The 14,437-nt window shown below is 48.2% G+C and overlaps 1 protein-coding gene across 1 annotated transcript; it reads right to left on the bottom strand.

Moving 5' to 3' along the window:
• Positions 1-5,435: 5,435 nt before the first annotated feature.
• Positions 5,436-7,366, bottom strand: UBL5 (ubiquitin-like 5). Its single transcript, XM_008593475.1, has 5 exons — positions 7,256-7,366; positions 6,903-6,969; positions 6,619-6,702; positions 6,422-6,459; positions 5,436-5,587 (listed from the first exon to the last, which is right to left on the bottom strand). The coding sequence occupies exons 2-5, from the start codon at positions 6,956-6,958 to the stop codon at positions 5,544-5,546; spliced, it is 222 nt and encodes a 73-aa protein (XP_008591697.1). The 5' UTR covers positions 6,959-6,969; positions 7,256-7,366; the 3' UTR covers positions 5,436-5,543.
• Positions 7,367-14,437: the final 7,071 nt, after the last annotated feature.

The following is a 14,437-nucleotide window of genomic DNA, read 5'->3' on the forward strand; positions in this document are numbered from 1 at the left end:
CTTGTGTCAGTGCACTCCAGTGGCTGGTGGACCATCTGCATGGTGGCTGTGACATCTAGCCACTTTTGCAGCAGCCATGGTTACTGTGGTGGCTGTGGTGGGCCACCCACATGGAGGTGATGTTTTTAGCATGCTCCTTGGTGCTGGTGGTGTGTCTGGTTGTGGGGGTGTCCGGTCCCCAGCTCTATGCCTCAGGACCCCGGTCAGGCCCCAAGGTGCTGGCGGTGTGCCTGGTTGTCTGTGTGTGGGGGGTCCAGTCTCTGGCTCTATGCCTCAGGACTCATCGGGCCCCAAGGCACTGGTGGTATGCCTGGTTGTAGGAGGGGGTGTCCAGTCCCCAGCTCTATGCCTTGGGTCCCCAGTCTAACCATTTCCCTGTGCAACTGACCCACACACCTTTCACGTCCTTTGGAACCTCTTTACTTCACTTATTCCATCTCAATGTGGCTCCTTCCTCCATCCTGGGTGACTGGTGGGTGCTGGCATTGCCACTCAGATGAGAACACAGGAGGAAGTGTGGTTGGGAGGAAGATGAGCTCAGTTTGAGCCTATTTAAAATAGAGTCTGTGGAGCCCATGGGACACTGGGGAGGTGGATGGGGATCGAGGCTGGGAACTGTGGGCTGGAGATAGATATAGGAGTCAAAGATATGGGAAGAGTTCAATTAGAGTTCAGCTATAGCATGGACCCTTATATACAAAAAATGAGGCTCAGTGACAGAACTCATAGGGATACATAATTATAGGCAGGATACGGCAGGTTAAGAGCACTCTGGAGCCAGACTGCTTGAGTCCAAAGCCTGGCTCTGCCACCTGCCATCACCTTGAACAAATCACTTAACCTCTGCGCTCAGCTTCCCCAACTGCCAAGTGGGTATAGCAATAATACATACTTCTTCTGTCTAATGTGAAGACTAAATTAATTAATCTTTCTAAATCACTCAGAACAGTGACTGGCCCATAGCGAGGATATGTGTTGGCTGGTGCTGTTTTCTGGGTGAAAAAAGCAAGTCATAGTACAGCGTAGCAATTACAGTATGGATAAAAAAACCCAAATAGTACGTGTATGAAAGCTTAACAAAACTAAAAAATCAACAGGAAACTAATGAAAAAGAATGAATAAAGCATTAATGGGAAGAAAGCAAAGATATAAAGCATAAAAAAAACAAGCCAGGACTGGTCGGTTAGCTCATTTAGAGTGTGGTGTTGGTAAAACCACTGTCATAAGTTCAGATCCCAGTACCAGCCAGGCACCAAAAAAGAAGAAAAAGAAAAAAAAAAAGGAAAGCTGCTGAACAGTATGAGTATTAGAGTATGATTCATTATTGGTGACGTAAAACTATAGGTTTTATGTCACAGAAAATTTCTGGATTCATTCAAATGTGTTTGTGAATACCACTGGTGATGCAGGTGAAGAAAGATATGAGGAACTTAAGTTTTAATATAATATTTTGATTTTTTTTTTTTTTTTTTTAAAGATGACCGGTAAGGGGATCTCAACCCTTGGCTTGGTGTTGTCAGCACCACGCTCAGCCAGTGAGCAAACTGGCCATCCCTATATAGGATCCGAACCCATGGCCTTGGTGTTATCAGCACCGCACTCTACCGAGTGAGCCACGGGCCGGCCCAATATTTTGATTTTTTAAAAATAAGCATATATTAGTATAAGAATAGCCTCCTTTTTAAAAGATAATTTTAGACTTAGGGCAGAATTACAAAAGCAGTAGGAGTTTTCATGTACCCTTCATCCAGCCTTCCCTATACTAGCCTCTTACATAATAATAGAACAGAGGTTCTCATCCACGAGTGATTTTGTTCTCCAGGGGACATTGTCTTAAGACATTTTTGGTTGTCACAAATGGGGGGTAGGAGATGCTTCCAGCATTTAGTATTAGAGACCAAGGATGTTGGTAAACATCCTGGAATGCACAGTCACAACAAAGAATTATTCAACCTAAAATGTCAACAGTGCCAAAGCTCAGAAACCTTGCCACAGAATAATTATCAAAACTGAGAAATCGACACTGAGAAAACTATTAACTAAACTACAAAGTAGACTCCCCACCCCCACCCCCCAGGCTTTTCCACTGCTGTTCTCTTTATGTTCCAGGATGGTTTTGCCTGATATTTTCTTATGATTAGATTGAGGTTATATGTTATTGGGGAAGGATATGACAGAGACCATGTACCCTTCTCAGTGCAGCCTAGCAGGTGGTCGATCGTGTTGAAATACATTACTATTTGTATTGAAGTATCTACTGATGCATAACAAATTATTCCACAATTCAGCAGATTAACATTTATTATCACACAGTTTCTGTGGGTTGGAAATCTAGGCACAGTTTAGATGGTGTCAGTAGGAGTGGTTGTTGCCTCATCTGAAGGCCTGACTGGGGTAGGATCTGCTTCCAAACCCCAGTTTTAGAGGCTGGGAAGTCAAAAGTCCAGAGACCACATCTGGTAGAGGCCTTCCTCTATAGAGTAATGCAGAGTATCACATAGTAAGAATGGGCTGAGCAAGAGTGCTAACCTGCTCACCCACTCTCCTTATAAAGCCATCAGAACCACACCCAAGACCATCCATTAACCATCAACCCACCATTCTATGAATGGATCGATCCATTCGCTAGGGCAGTGTCATAATCTAATCACCTCTTAAAAGGCCCCACCTTTCAAATACTATTAATTGGGTTTCCCACCCTCTTAACAGGGTTACAATGGAGATTAGGTTTCCAACACATGAACTTTTGGGGCACACATTTGACTCAAGGATGTGAATACAGGATATGGGGATCATTAAGGGTCATCTTGGAGGCCACACACCATACTTGTGATAACTTTGATCAATTGATTAAAGGCAGTATCTCAACTTACTATTTTTCTCTTTGTTATGAATAAGTACTGTAAGGGAGATACTTTGAGACTATGCAAATATCCTACTTCTGCTTAAACTTTAAACTTTTTTGGTGGCTGTCCCTTACCTTGGTGTTACAACACCATGCTCTAACCAGCTAAGCTAACCAGCCAGCCTAAACTTTCATCCACTAATTTGAGCATCTACCAGTGCATCTTGCCTACAGCAATGATTACTATGATGCTCCAATGACCATTTCTTATTTCCTTCTACATTTATGAATTAGAATCTTTCTGTAATGAGGAGTTGCCCCTTCTCCCCCATTCATTTACATATTCAGTTATTGATATTAGTATGAGCTCCAGAATATTTATTTTATTCTTTGGGTTATAGTCCAGTACTATCATTCTGTTGCTCAAGTTGTTTATGTCCATTGGGAATTCTTTCACAGCCTGGCTCTTATGCTCTTTCAATATGCTCCCATTCTTTTTACTTCAGCACTTGTACTTTCTGGCACCACAAGATGCTCCAGTCTCAACTTATATTTTCCTTGCCCCAGCCCTGAAACCAATCACTTCTCCAAGAAACCCAGGTTCCTTTTATTGGAGAGTGTTATTTAGAAACCAAGATCTGGGTATCAGGTATGCTCAGCACTACTGAAGGATCACTGGTCCATACAAGCCATTTCCATCACCATAAAAATCCCCCTGTACTGCTCTTTTTTATAAAAAAGCAAAACAATTAAACAAAAAAATCAATAAAAAATTAATTAAAAAGACAGATAATTTATATGGAAAGATACCAAAAAATAAAGCATAAAAAGCAAGATGTTGAATGGTATAGGAATATGACAGACTGTATCATCCCCATTGTATAAAAACTCTAGGTTATTTCAGGAAATTTCTAGATTTACTCAAACATATATCATTCTGCCACTGGTGGGAGGAGTGGTGTTAAAAGTAAGAAACTAAATTTTTGACAAAACATTTGGATTTTTTTTTGTAACTGGCTGGTATGGGGATCCAAACCCTTGTTATAACACCACTAACTGAGCTAACTGTCCATCCCTGGGCTTTTTTAACCAGCATATTAGCATAGTCATCTTTTAAAAATAAAACTGAAGTTTATCTAAATGCATTGAAAAAGGCCTGCCCTAGGAGTGAGAACAGGTAAGGCGAGAAGTTTTACATTTAGCCTTCTATGCTGATTTGAAATTAAGGAAACACCTTGTTAAATCTGTCATGTAATTAAAATTTTTCTTTTGTTTATTTTTAAATAGACAGGTAAGGGGGAAACAGCTATAAGTGTAGAAAGAGCAAAGGTACCAGGGGAGACATTTCTGGCAAGTCAGAAGCAAGCAGAGTCCTAGAGACAGCAGGGAAGCCATGGGAGTGGATAGGGAGGTAGCTAATGGAGACCAAGGAGAGACCATCCTCCATGAGCTACGGGCCAGCAGCACCCCAGGCAGCAGGCAGGTCCACCTCCCAAGAAGCTTGGTGGTGAAAGGCAGGTAGAAGGCTGTGTGGAACTTGTGGGAGGGGAGGAGCAGCTGGGTCAACACAGGAGAGGGGAGAATGGATGGAGCATGGCTCTGCATGAGGCCCTCGAGAAGGGCTCCAGAATGAGGCTGTGCCCAGGTCCCTCTCCTGCTCTGTGAGAGGATAGGGCCAAGACAGACACCAGGATCTGTGGCCAGGGGAACAGAGTTAGGAAATTTGGTCTTCTGTCTACTCACACCTGGAGGAAGAAGACTGAGGACAGCTCATAATCCTATGTGCCAGGCATCATGCAATTTTAATTGCACTATCACATTGAGATGTGGGTACCAGCATGGTGCCCCTTTTTAGAGGAGGAAACAGGATCAGAGAGGCTCACTTCCCTGAATCCCATTGCTAATGATCAGTCTGGATTCAAACCCAGTTGCTCTGACTCTCGAAGCTGGGCTCCTATAGCCAGTGCCACACTGCCTACCTGTCTACTACGATCTAATTTTTGTCTTGAAAAGAAGTGCCAGGGGCTGGCCCGATAGCTCAATCAGTAGAGCGTGGTGCTGATAACACCAAGGTCAAGGGTTCAGATCCCCCTACTGGCTAGCCACCCCCCCCCTCAAAAAAAGTGCCAGGAACTGTGATGTGGAAACATGCTTTACCTCATCTACACTTCACAATATGCCAACAAAGCAGACATTAAGTAAACACGATCACTTCCAGTTTGGATAAGGAAATGAAGGCTTAGGGGGAGGCTAAGTAACTTGCCCAGGGTCACTCAGCTTTTGGTGGCAGAATTGACATTCCACCCATGCTCTGAATTCAGAGCCTGTATTCCTAACACTACATCTACTGTCCCTACCAAGACTTCTTGTTCTGTTAGGATGACAGTATTCTCACAGTCTCTTGACCTTTACAGACCCACAGCAAACCCCAGAGCTCTGGGCTCCCACTCTGCTGGTCTTCTCCTCCCTCATTGATCCAGTCAATCTGAAGCTTACTGAGCAGTTACATACTGATGGTATAGTGACAACCAGATAGACAGCAACCGTCCTGTCATTAGCTAGTTCTCACCAAAAGATGGCAACAACAGAGCAGCATCTAAGTTTTTATTAACATGAATTTTTAAAAACAAGCATCCATTACCAGTGTGGGAGGGTGAGGCTGGGAGAGGAGGGTAGGGCAGGGGGAAGGAATTCTGCTCTATTGGTAATAAAGTTCCAAGTTCATCCCATCGTGGATTTCATCTGAAGTGAAGGTGTTAAGGAATCCTCACTATGGGCTCCATCCCCACCCCTCTCATCCTTTCACAGGGTAGACTGAGGACTCAGCCCAGGGTAAGGAAGCCATTTTGGACTGGGCCATTTTGATTTGGAGAGAATCCAAACTATGAAAAAAGGTCGTGCTCCTTTGGTACAAAGACGTGCCTGAGTCTTTTTTTTTTTTTTTCCTTTTTTTGTCTTTTTTCGTGTCCGGCAATGGATCGCAACCCTCAGTGTCGCGCCCGTACCAGACCAGGACCGGCAACGGGATTGCAACCCTCGGTGTTGCTCCCACACCTCGCTCAGCCAGTGAGCGGGAACCGGTCTGTATGTGGGATCCGAACCCTCGGCGGGAGCGCCACCGCACTCCCAAGCGGCGCACTGTAGCAGTGCGCCACCGGGCCAGCCCGACGTGCCTGAGTCTTAATCCACCCTGGTCTCCTGTCCAACACTCAGATAGAGCTCAGTAATAAATATTTTGAACTTGAAGTATCAAAATCTTCTTTAAAAAAAAAAAAAGATGACTGGTAAGGGGATCTTAATCCTTTACATGGTGTTGTCAGCACCACGCTCTCCCAAGTAAGCCACAGGCCAGCCCAAAATGTCAAAATCTTCTAAGCCAAGTCAAACTATTTCACCAGTCAACCTCCCTCCTACCCAACAAAACAGTGACATGGCTCCCATTTTATAAGTGTTTACCATGTGCTACATACCAAGTTAAACACCTTATGTGCATAATCTCATATAGACTTCAGAACTGAATAAAGAGAACCAGGACTGATATGTAGATTCTTCCTCAAGAAGTCCCACAAAGGATACAGTCCCCCAGAGACACGTGGTCCTTAAAAATCGTGTACCTATGGGATAGATACGTTTCAGAGAGAAGCCTAGGAGGCTCTTCACCCTGGAGGCAGGCTGAGTAAGCCCAGTCTAAGCAAAGGGCTGCCCGCAGCACTCCCCCACCCAAACCTTCTGGCCGAGTCCTGTCCAGCCCGCAGCTCTACCGCTGCACTCACCACTTCTTAAGGACAATCTTGTTCCAACGGGTGCCAGTTTGGGCTGCGATGAGCTTCTTAAGGTCCCCGATGGTGTCATCGGTGCTGGGCGCAGAGGAGTTAAGGCAAATGGAAGGCAGAGATAGAACGAGGAAGAGGACATTCTGGGGCTGAACACACTATGCCAGGACTCCATCCGCCCCCTCTCCAGGGTTTAACTAAAACCACCCTACCACACGGACTGAATTGCCTGCCTCATGCCAAGCACCCCCAGGGACCACTGCCTTTCGGCCATCAGTGGATACTTGCATTTAACGCGGACTTTCTTCCCCAGGCGGTCGTTGCAAACAACCTCGATCATCCTGGCTGGAGCTACACAGGGCGAGGGGTGGGAGGCAGCGGAGTCAGGCCTTCCGGGGGCTCCCAGGTCCCAGGCCCTAAGACCCCCGGTGGAGTCTTCCGTTCACCCCTCTCCCAACCCCCAGACCCGACTCCTCCGGGAACAGCGGACCCCGGCAGCCGCGCCTCCGCCCTTTTACGTCACCCGAAGGCCCGGCCCCAAGGCTCCAGGGCCTCACCTCCCGCCGGCCCGCAGACCCCTTGCGGCCGTTCCCGAACGCTTCCCCCGATTCCGGGCCTCTCCACCTGACCCCCTCACCTCGAATAGCCTCAAGTCTTCCGACGCCACAACCTCCAACCTCGAACGCTGAACCCCGGCCGGAGTCGACACTGGGAACCGGAAGCGGAAGTGCGCGACCGGAAGCGCCCGCGGTGCGCCTGTGGCCCTGGGTCGGGTTCTGCGCGGACGCTGGTCTGGCGTGGGCTTGCGATGCCCGGGGGCTGCTTGGGTGTCCTGAGCCTGGGCAGAGAGACACCTGCGGTCTCTGAATGGGATCGAGCGGGGGTCCCGGAGGTTGCGGGGCTGGGGAACGGGCGTGGAGCTAGACTTCGAGGTTAGTGGCCGGCGCTGGTGGAAGCCGTTTGAGGACACTTCGCTGTGGGGTGACACGGTTAGTTGGTGGGGACGCCAGAGGACCCGGGGGGTGGGGGTGGGTGACCTCCCTCTCCCAAGCCTGACGAAGCCTCTTACTGCAGCTTCTGGGCTACGGGGAACAGGAATGATCTGGGAGTCGAGTCCTGCAGTCATCCCGGCCGGCCCCCTGCCTTCATTCTGGGCTGGGCCTCGTAAGCATTTTGCCCGGCCCTCCGCTCTGGCCATCGTGTCTGCCCCCGGAGACACCCGGGATGCAGACTCCAGTGAATAAGCGAAGCCTGATCCTGGACTAGAATCCATGTTGCGCATCTACAAATATTCGCTCACCTGCAACGCCTGCAAGGAAGCTGGAAACGACACCAGTACAAAATCTCCCCCTTCTGTACCAGATTCCAGATTCGTGAGGTCTGATGGGACAGCCCACCCCACCCCCCAAATTCCACCAGTTTCTACCAGTGGAACTGTAGAGTGTTTCCTTCTCAGCAGATAGGATTCTTCCAGTTTGCTGAGCCTAAATTGATTCACTCTGAAAAGGAGCCACCACTTCTTACCTGCCCAGTCCATCTTCTCAGATTAGGTTTTGAGATTCGGGGGAAGACCTGAGAGGTCGTCCTGTAGAAAGGGAAGATGCTCTGTGACCCTGTCGGGGTTGGCCTGCCTTAGGGGGCTTAATATAAGCCTTAATATAAGCTCTGTGATCTCAAACAAGACACTTCCCCTCTCTCAATCTCATTTTCCCGATCTATGGGCGGGGATAACAATTCCCTTTACAGTATTGTTGTAAGGATTAGACTTTAAAAATTTTTTTTCTTTTTTAAATGACCGGTAAGGGGATCTTAACCCTTGACTTGGTGTTATCAGCACCACACTCTTCCAAGTGAGCCACGGGCCGGCCCTGTAGGGATTGGACTTGAAACAACCTTATATATACCTCTCTAAGAGTTTGCAGAACAGATGGGGGAGGGGAGGGAAGTTGGAAGGTCGGGGTGAGCAGAGGGGACTGATGTGTCTGAGGAAGTTTGGAAGCTGCACATCTTTCATTCACATAGAAATTCTGGGTCACACAAGGCGTTAAAGATGGTTACCACTAGATGGTGGAATTGCTGAGTCCCATTTTCCCCTCTAGTGCTCTTTGGCGTTTTTCCATATTTTCGACATTGAACATATGGGCCGTTGTAATAGGGGTGGGGTGGGTTGGTAAATGTGTAAACGTTAGTTTTTTATTTTTTAAATTTATTTATTTATTTATTTATTTTTTAAAAGATGACCGGTAAGGGGATCTTAACCTGTTAGTTTTTTATTTTTTAAATTTATTTATTTATTTATTTTTTAAAAGATGACCGGTAAGGGGATCTTAACCCTCGACTTGGTGTTGTCAGCACCACACTCAGCCAGTGAGCGAACCGGCCATCCCTATATGGGATCCGAACCCGTGGCCTTGGTGTTATCAGCACTGCACTCTACCGAGTGAGCCACAGGCCGGCCCTAAATGTTAGTTTTTTAAAAAAGAAGTTCTAGTGTCTCAGTGTTTGATTCAAAGATCACTTGAGAACAGGATCCTGATGCTGAGCTGTGGGCTGGAGATTGGAAAGGAGTGGGGGAGTGCTGTTGAGAGAAGAGGAAAATGCAGCCTGGGATTGTTGGGGGGTTGGGCTCCATGCGGAGTGGTGGGGGTCTACCCCAGGGGCTAAACCATCCTGGGGAGGGGGTGGGGGGCAATGGGAAGCAACTAAACTAGACTGTTACTGCTGCACAGACCCCCACCTGGACCCAGGTGGGAGGGGTAGAGGTCTCAGGAGACCACACACCTCACCTTTTGCAACCCCTTCCCACACCCTGGTAATTATAATTCCAGGCTGCCCATGAAAGGACCCAGTAACTGTCCTTTGAGGAGCCAGGGCAGCCGCATTCTTGGAGGATCTGCTGTCAACACTGCTCCTTTTGCAGGAAATGGGTACTTCCCAGTTGGTAGAGTTCTGGGTCACAAGCCAAGGAGCAAGCTGGGCCAGCCACTCATTTCCTGGATTTCTGAGCTACGGGAAGGAATTTATATGTGTGGTTCCTTTTCTCTCACCTGACTACCTCCCTTCCCTGCTATTCCTGTGTGCTGGTGGTGTAGGAGAAGGTTCTTAGGAACCCCCCGTAACTGAGCTGGGGCCGGGGACATCTGGGTTCTGCTAACCTTAAAGGCAACCTGCCACCCGGAGGGCAAATAAGCTTAAGGGTGGGGGGTGCTCAAAAGGTCCCTCACCCCAATATCTGAGCATCATCTCAGCAGACCTTGGAGATTGAGCAGTGAACAGGACTCCCTGCCACCCCAGAATTCAGCCCGATAGAAGAGGGCGACAAGTGAAGAGGTCCTCGCAATACAGGGACAAGCACTGTGAAGGGAGAGTCCAGGGTGCTGGGAACCCAGAGGAAGCACTGCCCCAGAAGGAATCACGACAATAGAGCACTGCAGTAATGGCTGGTAATGGCCAAGGCTCTGGCAGTGGAAGGATCTGGGCTTTTGGCTCTGGCGAGTGACTTGACCTTTGAGCTTCAGCTTCCCCTTGTAGTGTCGACAACTTACAGTTGGGGAAATTAAGTGAGCTAATGCTGGTAAAACACTTAGCCCAGCACAGAGTAGGTTCTTAACAATAGCAGCTTTTTTATATTTTTATTACTTTTTGTCAGCCAACAAGCCAGGCAAAGGAGTTGTGAGTAGTTATCCGAGTGTTCTAGGCAGAGGGAAGAGCCTGTACATTCAGTTAGGAACATTCTCAGCTTCAAATAACAAAGCCGACAGCTGCTTAAACAAATAAGTAGCAATTTTTCCCATTACAGAAGCAGGCAGCACTGGACCAGCAGCTCAAGGACATCTGGGGCTACATCTTGTGTGATTCTTTAGGTCTTTCCCTCCATGGTCACAAGATGACCACCAAAGCATTAGGCATTTTACCCAGGTCAAGGGTTCTGATCCGTGTTCTGGCCAGCAGCCAAAAAAAGGCATGAGGCATTTTATCTGTGCTCTTATTTGAGGAATAATTTCAAAGGGTTTTGATTTATTTATTAATACATGTTTGAAACTTTTTCTTTCCTTTTTTTTTTTTTTTTGGTTGCTGGCCAGTACAGGGATTGAACCCTTGACGTTTGTGTTATGAGCACATCACACTCTAACCAACTGGGCTAGTTGGGCAGTCCAGAACTTTTTTTCTTAGGGTAATACTTGCACATGGTAAAAATTCAGGCAATATAAAAGGTAGTACAGAAGCATGTGGTCTCCATACCCTGCAAACCCCCAGCCCCTCCCCAGGGGCAACTACCATTAAAAGTTTCATTGTCTATGGGCCGGCCCGGTGGCGCACTGCTACAGTGTGTGTGCGGCGCTCCCGCCGAGGGTTCGGATCCCACATACAGACCGGTTCCCGCTCACTGGCTGAGCGAGGTGCGGGCGCGACACTGAGGGTTGCCGTCCCGTTGCCGGTCCCAGTCCGGTACGGGTGCGACACTGAGGGTTGCGATCTGTTGCCGGACCGTCCCGTTGCCGGTCCCAGTCCGGTACGGGCACGACACTGAGGGTTGCGATCTGTTGCCGGACACGAAAAAAGACAAAAAGGAAAAAAAAAAAAGTTTCATTGTCTAGAGATAGTGTCTGTATCCTCAAACGTGTGATCTGGAGCCTCCCATAAAAATGATAAACCTTTCAGATGTTCATAACATGTTTTAATAGAGCTAGGGACTTTGTATTTTGAAGTAACAGACAATATTTTAATTTATGTCAGAGGAAAGAAACAACTTGGTTTTTATACAGGCCTTTATGTATAAAGTGAAACAATAAATTGTTTGAATTTTATTGGGATATGGAATCAAACTATACACACTTTTCCGTACTTTTTTTTTAAAGTAAACCGTATCCGGGAGATTGTCCCAAACAGCACAAAAATACCTATCTTATTTTTTTTGAAATCTGGAAATCCTAGAAGTGGGATTGTGAGGCCTAATAGAGGGTGCATTCTGATATTGACAAACTGTCTTCAAAGAGTTTGCATCAATTCTGTCCTAAACCTCTTCTGCAGCGTTTGAAAGGGTCTATTTCCTCACACCAAGTCTAGTGTGGGTATTTTCTTTTCTTTTCTTTTTTTAAAAAAAAGATGACCGGTAAGGGGATCTTAACCCTTGACTTGGTGTTGTCAGCACCACACTCAGCCAGTGAGCGAACCGGCCATCCCTATGTGGGATCCGAACCCGGGGCCTTGGTGTTATTAGTACCGCACTCTACCGAGTGAGCCACGGGCTGGCCCTAGTGTGGGTATTTTCAAACTTCTTAATCTTTCTTGATTTGATAGATGCAAAACCATAGTGTTTTACCTTTTGTTTATTTATGGATAAGTGTGAGCATACAGTGTTTTTTTTTTTTTCAAGATGACTGGTAAGGCGATCTTAACCCTTGACTTGGTGTTGTCAGCACCACGCTCTCCCAAGTGAACTAACCGGCCCAAGTGATCTGAACCTGTGGCCCAGCGCACTCTCAGGGCGAGGGGTGGGAGGGAAAGGGCTCACTCGGGACCGGCCCAAGGGAGTGATTTTGCAAAACTCATTCAAAATTAAATTTTAGTGCTGGCCGGTTAGCTTGGTTGGTTAGAGCATGGCCTTGTACCACATGCTGGCCCCCATGCTGGCCAGCTGTCAAAAAAAAAAAAAAGAAAGAAAAGAAACGTCTTACGTCTTTTGACTCATCAAGTTGACTTCTGGTTATTTATCCTATAGAAATAAAAACACATGATACACACACACATATATAATATACAAGGGTACTTCAAAAAGTTCATGGAAGGGGCCGGCCCGTGGCTCACTTGGGAGAGCGTGGTGCTGACAACACCAAGTCGAGGATTAAGATCCCCTTGCCGGTCATCTTAAAAAAAAAAAAAGTTCATGAAAAGATTAGCATACATATCTATAAGAGAATGCTTAGCTCCAATATTGTTTGTGGTAACAGCAAATCTGGAAGCAACTTGAATGCCCATCAGTATGGGAATGTTTGAATACATTTTTGCTACATTTTCTAGGCTGGCCGGCTAGCTTGGTCGGTCACAGTGCGGTGTTATAACGTCAAGGTCAAGCGTTCACATCCGCATACTGGCCAGCCGCAAAACAAAACAAAACAAAATGAATTGCCATATTAAAAATGAGTGATATATGAGTATTTTTTTGGTGGGAATGTCAATCCAGACAACCGCTGTGGAGAACAATTTGACCGTATCCATCAAAACGAAAATTCCGCGGGCCCTTTGGAAAAGCTGTTCCACTTATACAAATTTGTCCTCGTACATAGTCATCAAAAAGCACTATTAAGTAAAGAAGTAGAGATCTCTACCACGTCCTCCGCTCGTGGTCGCTCGTCCCGCCCCAGCCCCGCTTCCCCGGCTTGATCTTTGTTCCCTACCCCCATCCTTGGCAACTGGTCCTTCCACGACTCTGCCCCCAGGCCCCCTCCCGATCCCGGCCACGCCTGCCGAGTCTAGCCTCATCCCGCCAGCCCCGCCTTCTGGGATTGGCCCTCGTACTAGCCCCGCCTCTCGAGCCTCGCCCCGCCCCAGCCACACCTTCTGGGATTGGTTCTTGTACCAGCGTCGCCCCGCCCCAGCCACACTTTCTAAACTTGGTCTTCGCCCTGAGCCGGGGCTTCGCCCCGCCCCAGCCCAGCCCCGCCCCCTGGGCCTCGCCCCGCCCGAGCCTTGCTATCTGGTTTTGGTCCTCGCTCCAGCCTCGCTCTCCCAGCTTCGCTCTGCCACCCGCTAGCCCCGCCCTAGCCTTGCCTTACAGTCTTGGTCCTTGTCCCCAGCCCGGGCCACAACCACGTCCTCGCGAGAGAAAAGTCGAACTTCTCAGCCTGCTACCTGAGGTCGGGGCCATCACCCTACCTGCCTCGACCCGGCGTCGCTTTAGCCAGAAGCGGGAGTGCGTTTAGGCGGGATCATGGCGACACTCGGCGACCTACCGGACTCGGTCTTGCTGGAAATCTTCTCTTACCTTCCGGTCCGGGACCGGATCCGCATCTCCAGGTGCGGCCTCGCATCCCGGGAAGGAAGGGCCGGGCTGGGCTCGCACCCGGCGTTGCGGATCAAGTCCCGGAGGGGTCGGGGTTGTTCTAACGTCGGGTCCCCTCCTCCAGGGTCTGTCACCGCTGGAAGAGACTGGTGGACGACCGGTGGCTGTGGCGAAACGTGGACCTGACGCTGTACACGGTACGCTGGGCCGGGCGGGCGGGCGTGGGCCGCATTCGGGTTGGCAAGTCCCCAAGGACCACCCCTCCCACCCTGGGACAGTGGGTCTGGGCTCCGGATTTCGAGCCAGGCAGTCCAGGGCCTATCCCGGCGCCATCGTTTACCTGCTCTTGTGCGACCTCCGGGCCTCAATTTTCCCATCCCTGAAATGGGGATAAAGAACAATACCGCCTCGGGGGACTATAGTGAGGCTTCACCGAGATCGTGCAGGGAAAGGGCTTAAAGCAGTGTCTGGAATATACTCGGCACACAATAAGTGCTCTTTTATGATTACGTTATCAGGTACGAGGGGTCTTCAAAAAGTTTATGGAAAGATTCGTATCCTTTTAACTCTATTTTGCCATTTTTTTGAAGTACCCTCGTATACTGATGATTAATACGATTTTTCGTGGAGAAATCATTTTCCCGAGTGAATTTAATTTCGAGAATTAATTTGCAGGGCCGGCCCGTGGCTCACTCGGTAGAGTGCGGTGCTTATAACACCAAGGCCACGGGTTCGGATCCCTATATAGGGATGGCCGGTTAGCTCACTTGCTGAGCATGGTGCTGACAACACCAAGCCAAGGGTTGAGATCCCCTT

Source organism: Galeopterus variegatus, unplaced genomic scaffold (assembly GCF_000696425.1).
Source record: "Galeopterus variegatus unplaced genomic scaffold, G_variegatus-3.0.2 Scaffold9211, whole genome shotgun sequence".
NCBI classification, from domain to species: domain Eukaryota; kingdom Metazoa; phylum Chordata; class Mammalia; order Dermoptera; family Cynocephalidae; genus Galeopterus; species Galeopterus variegatus.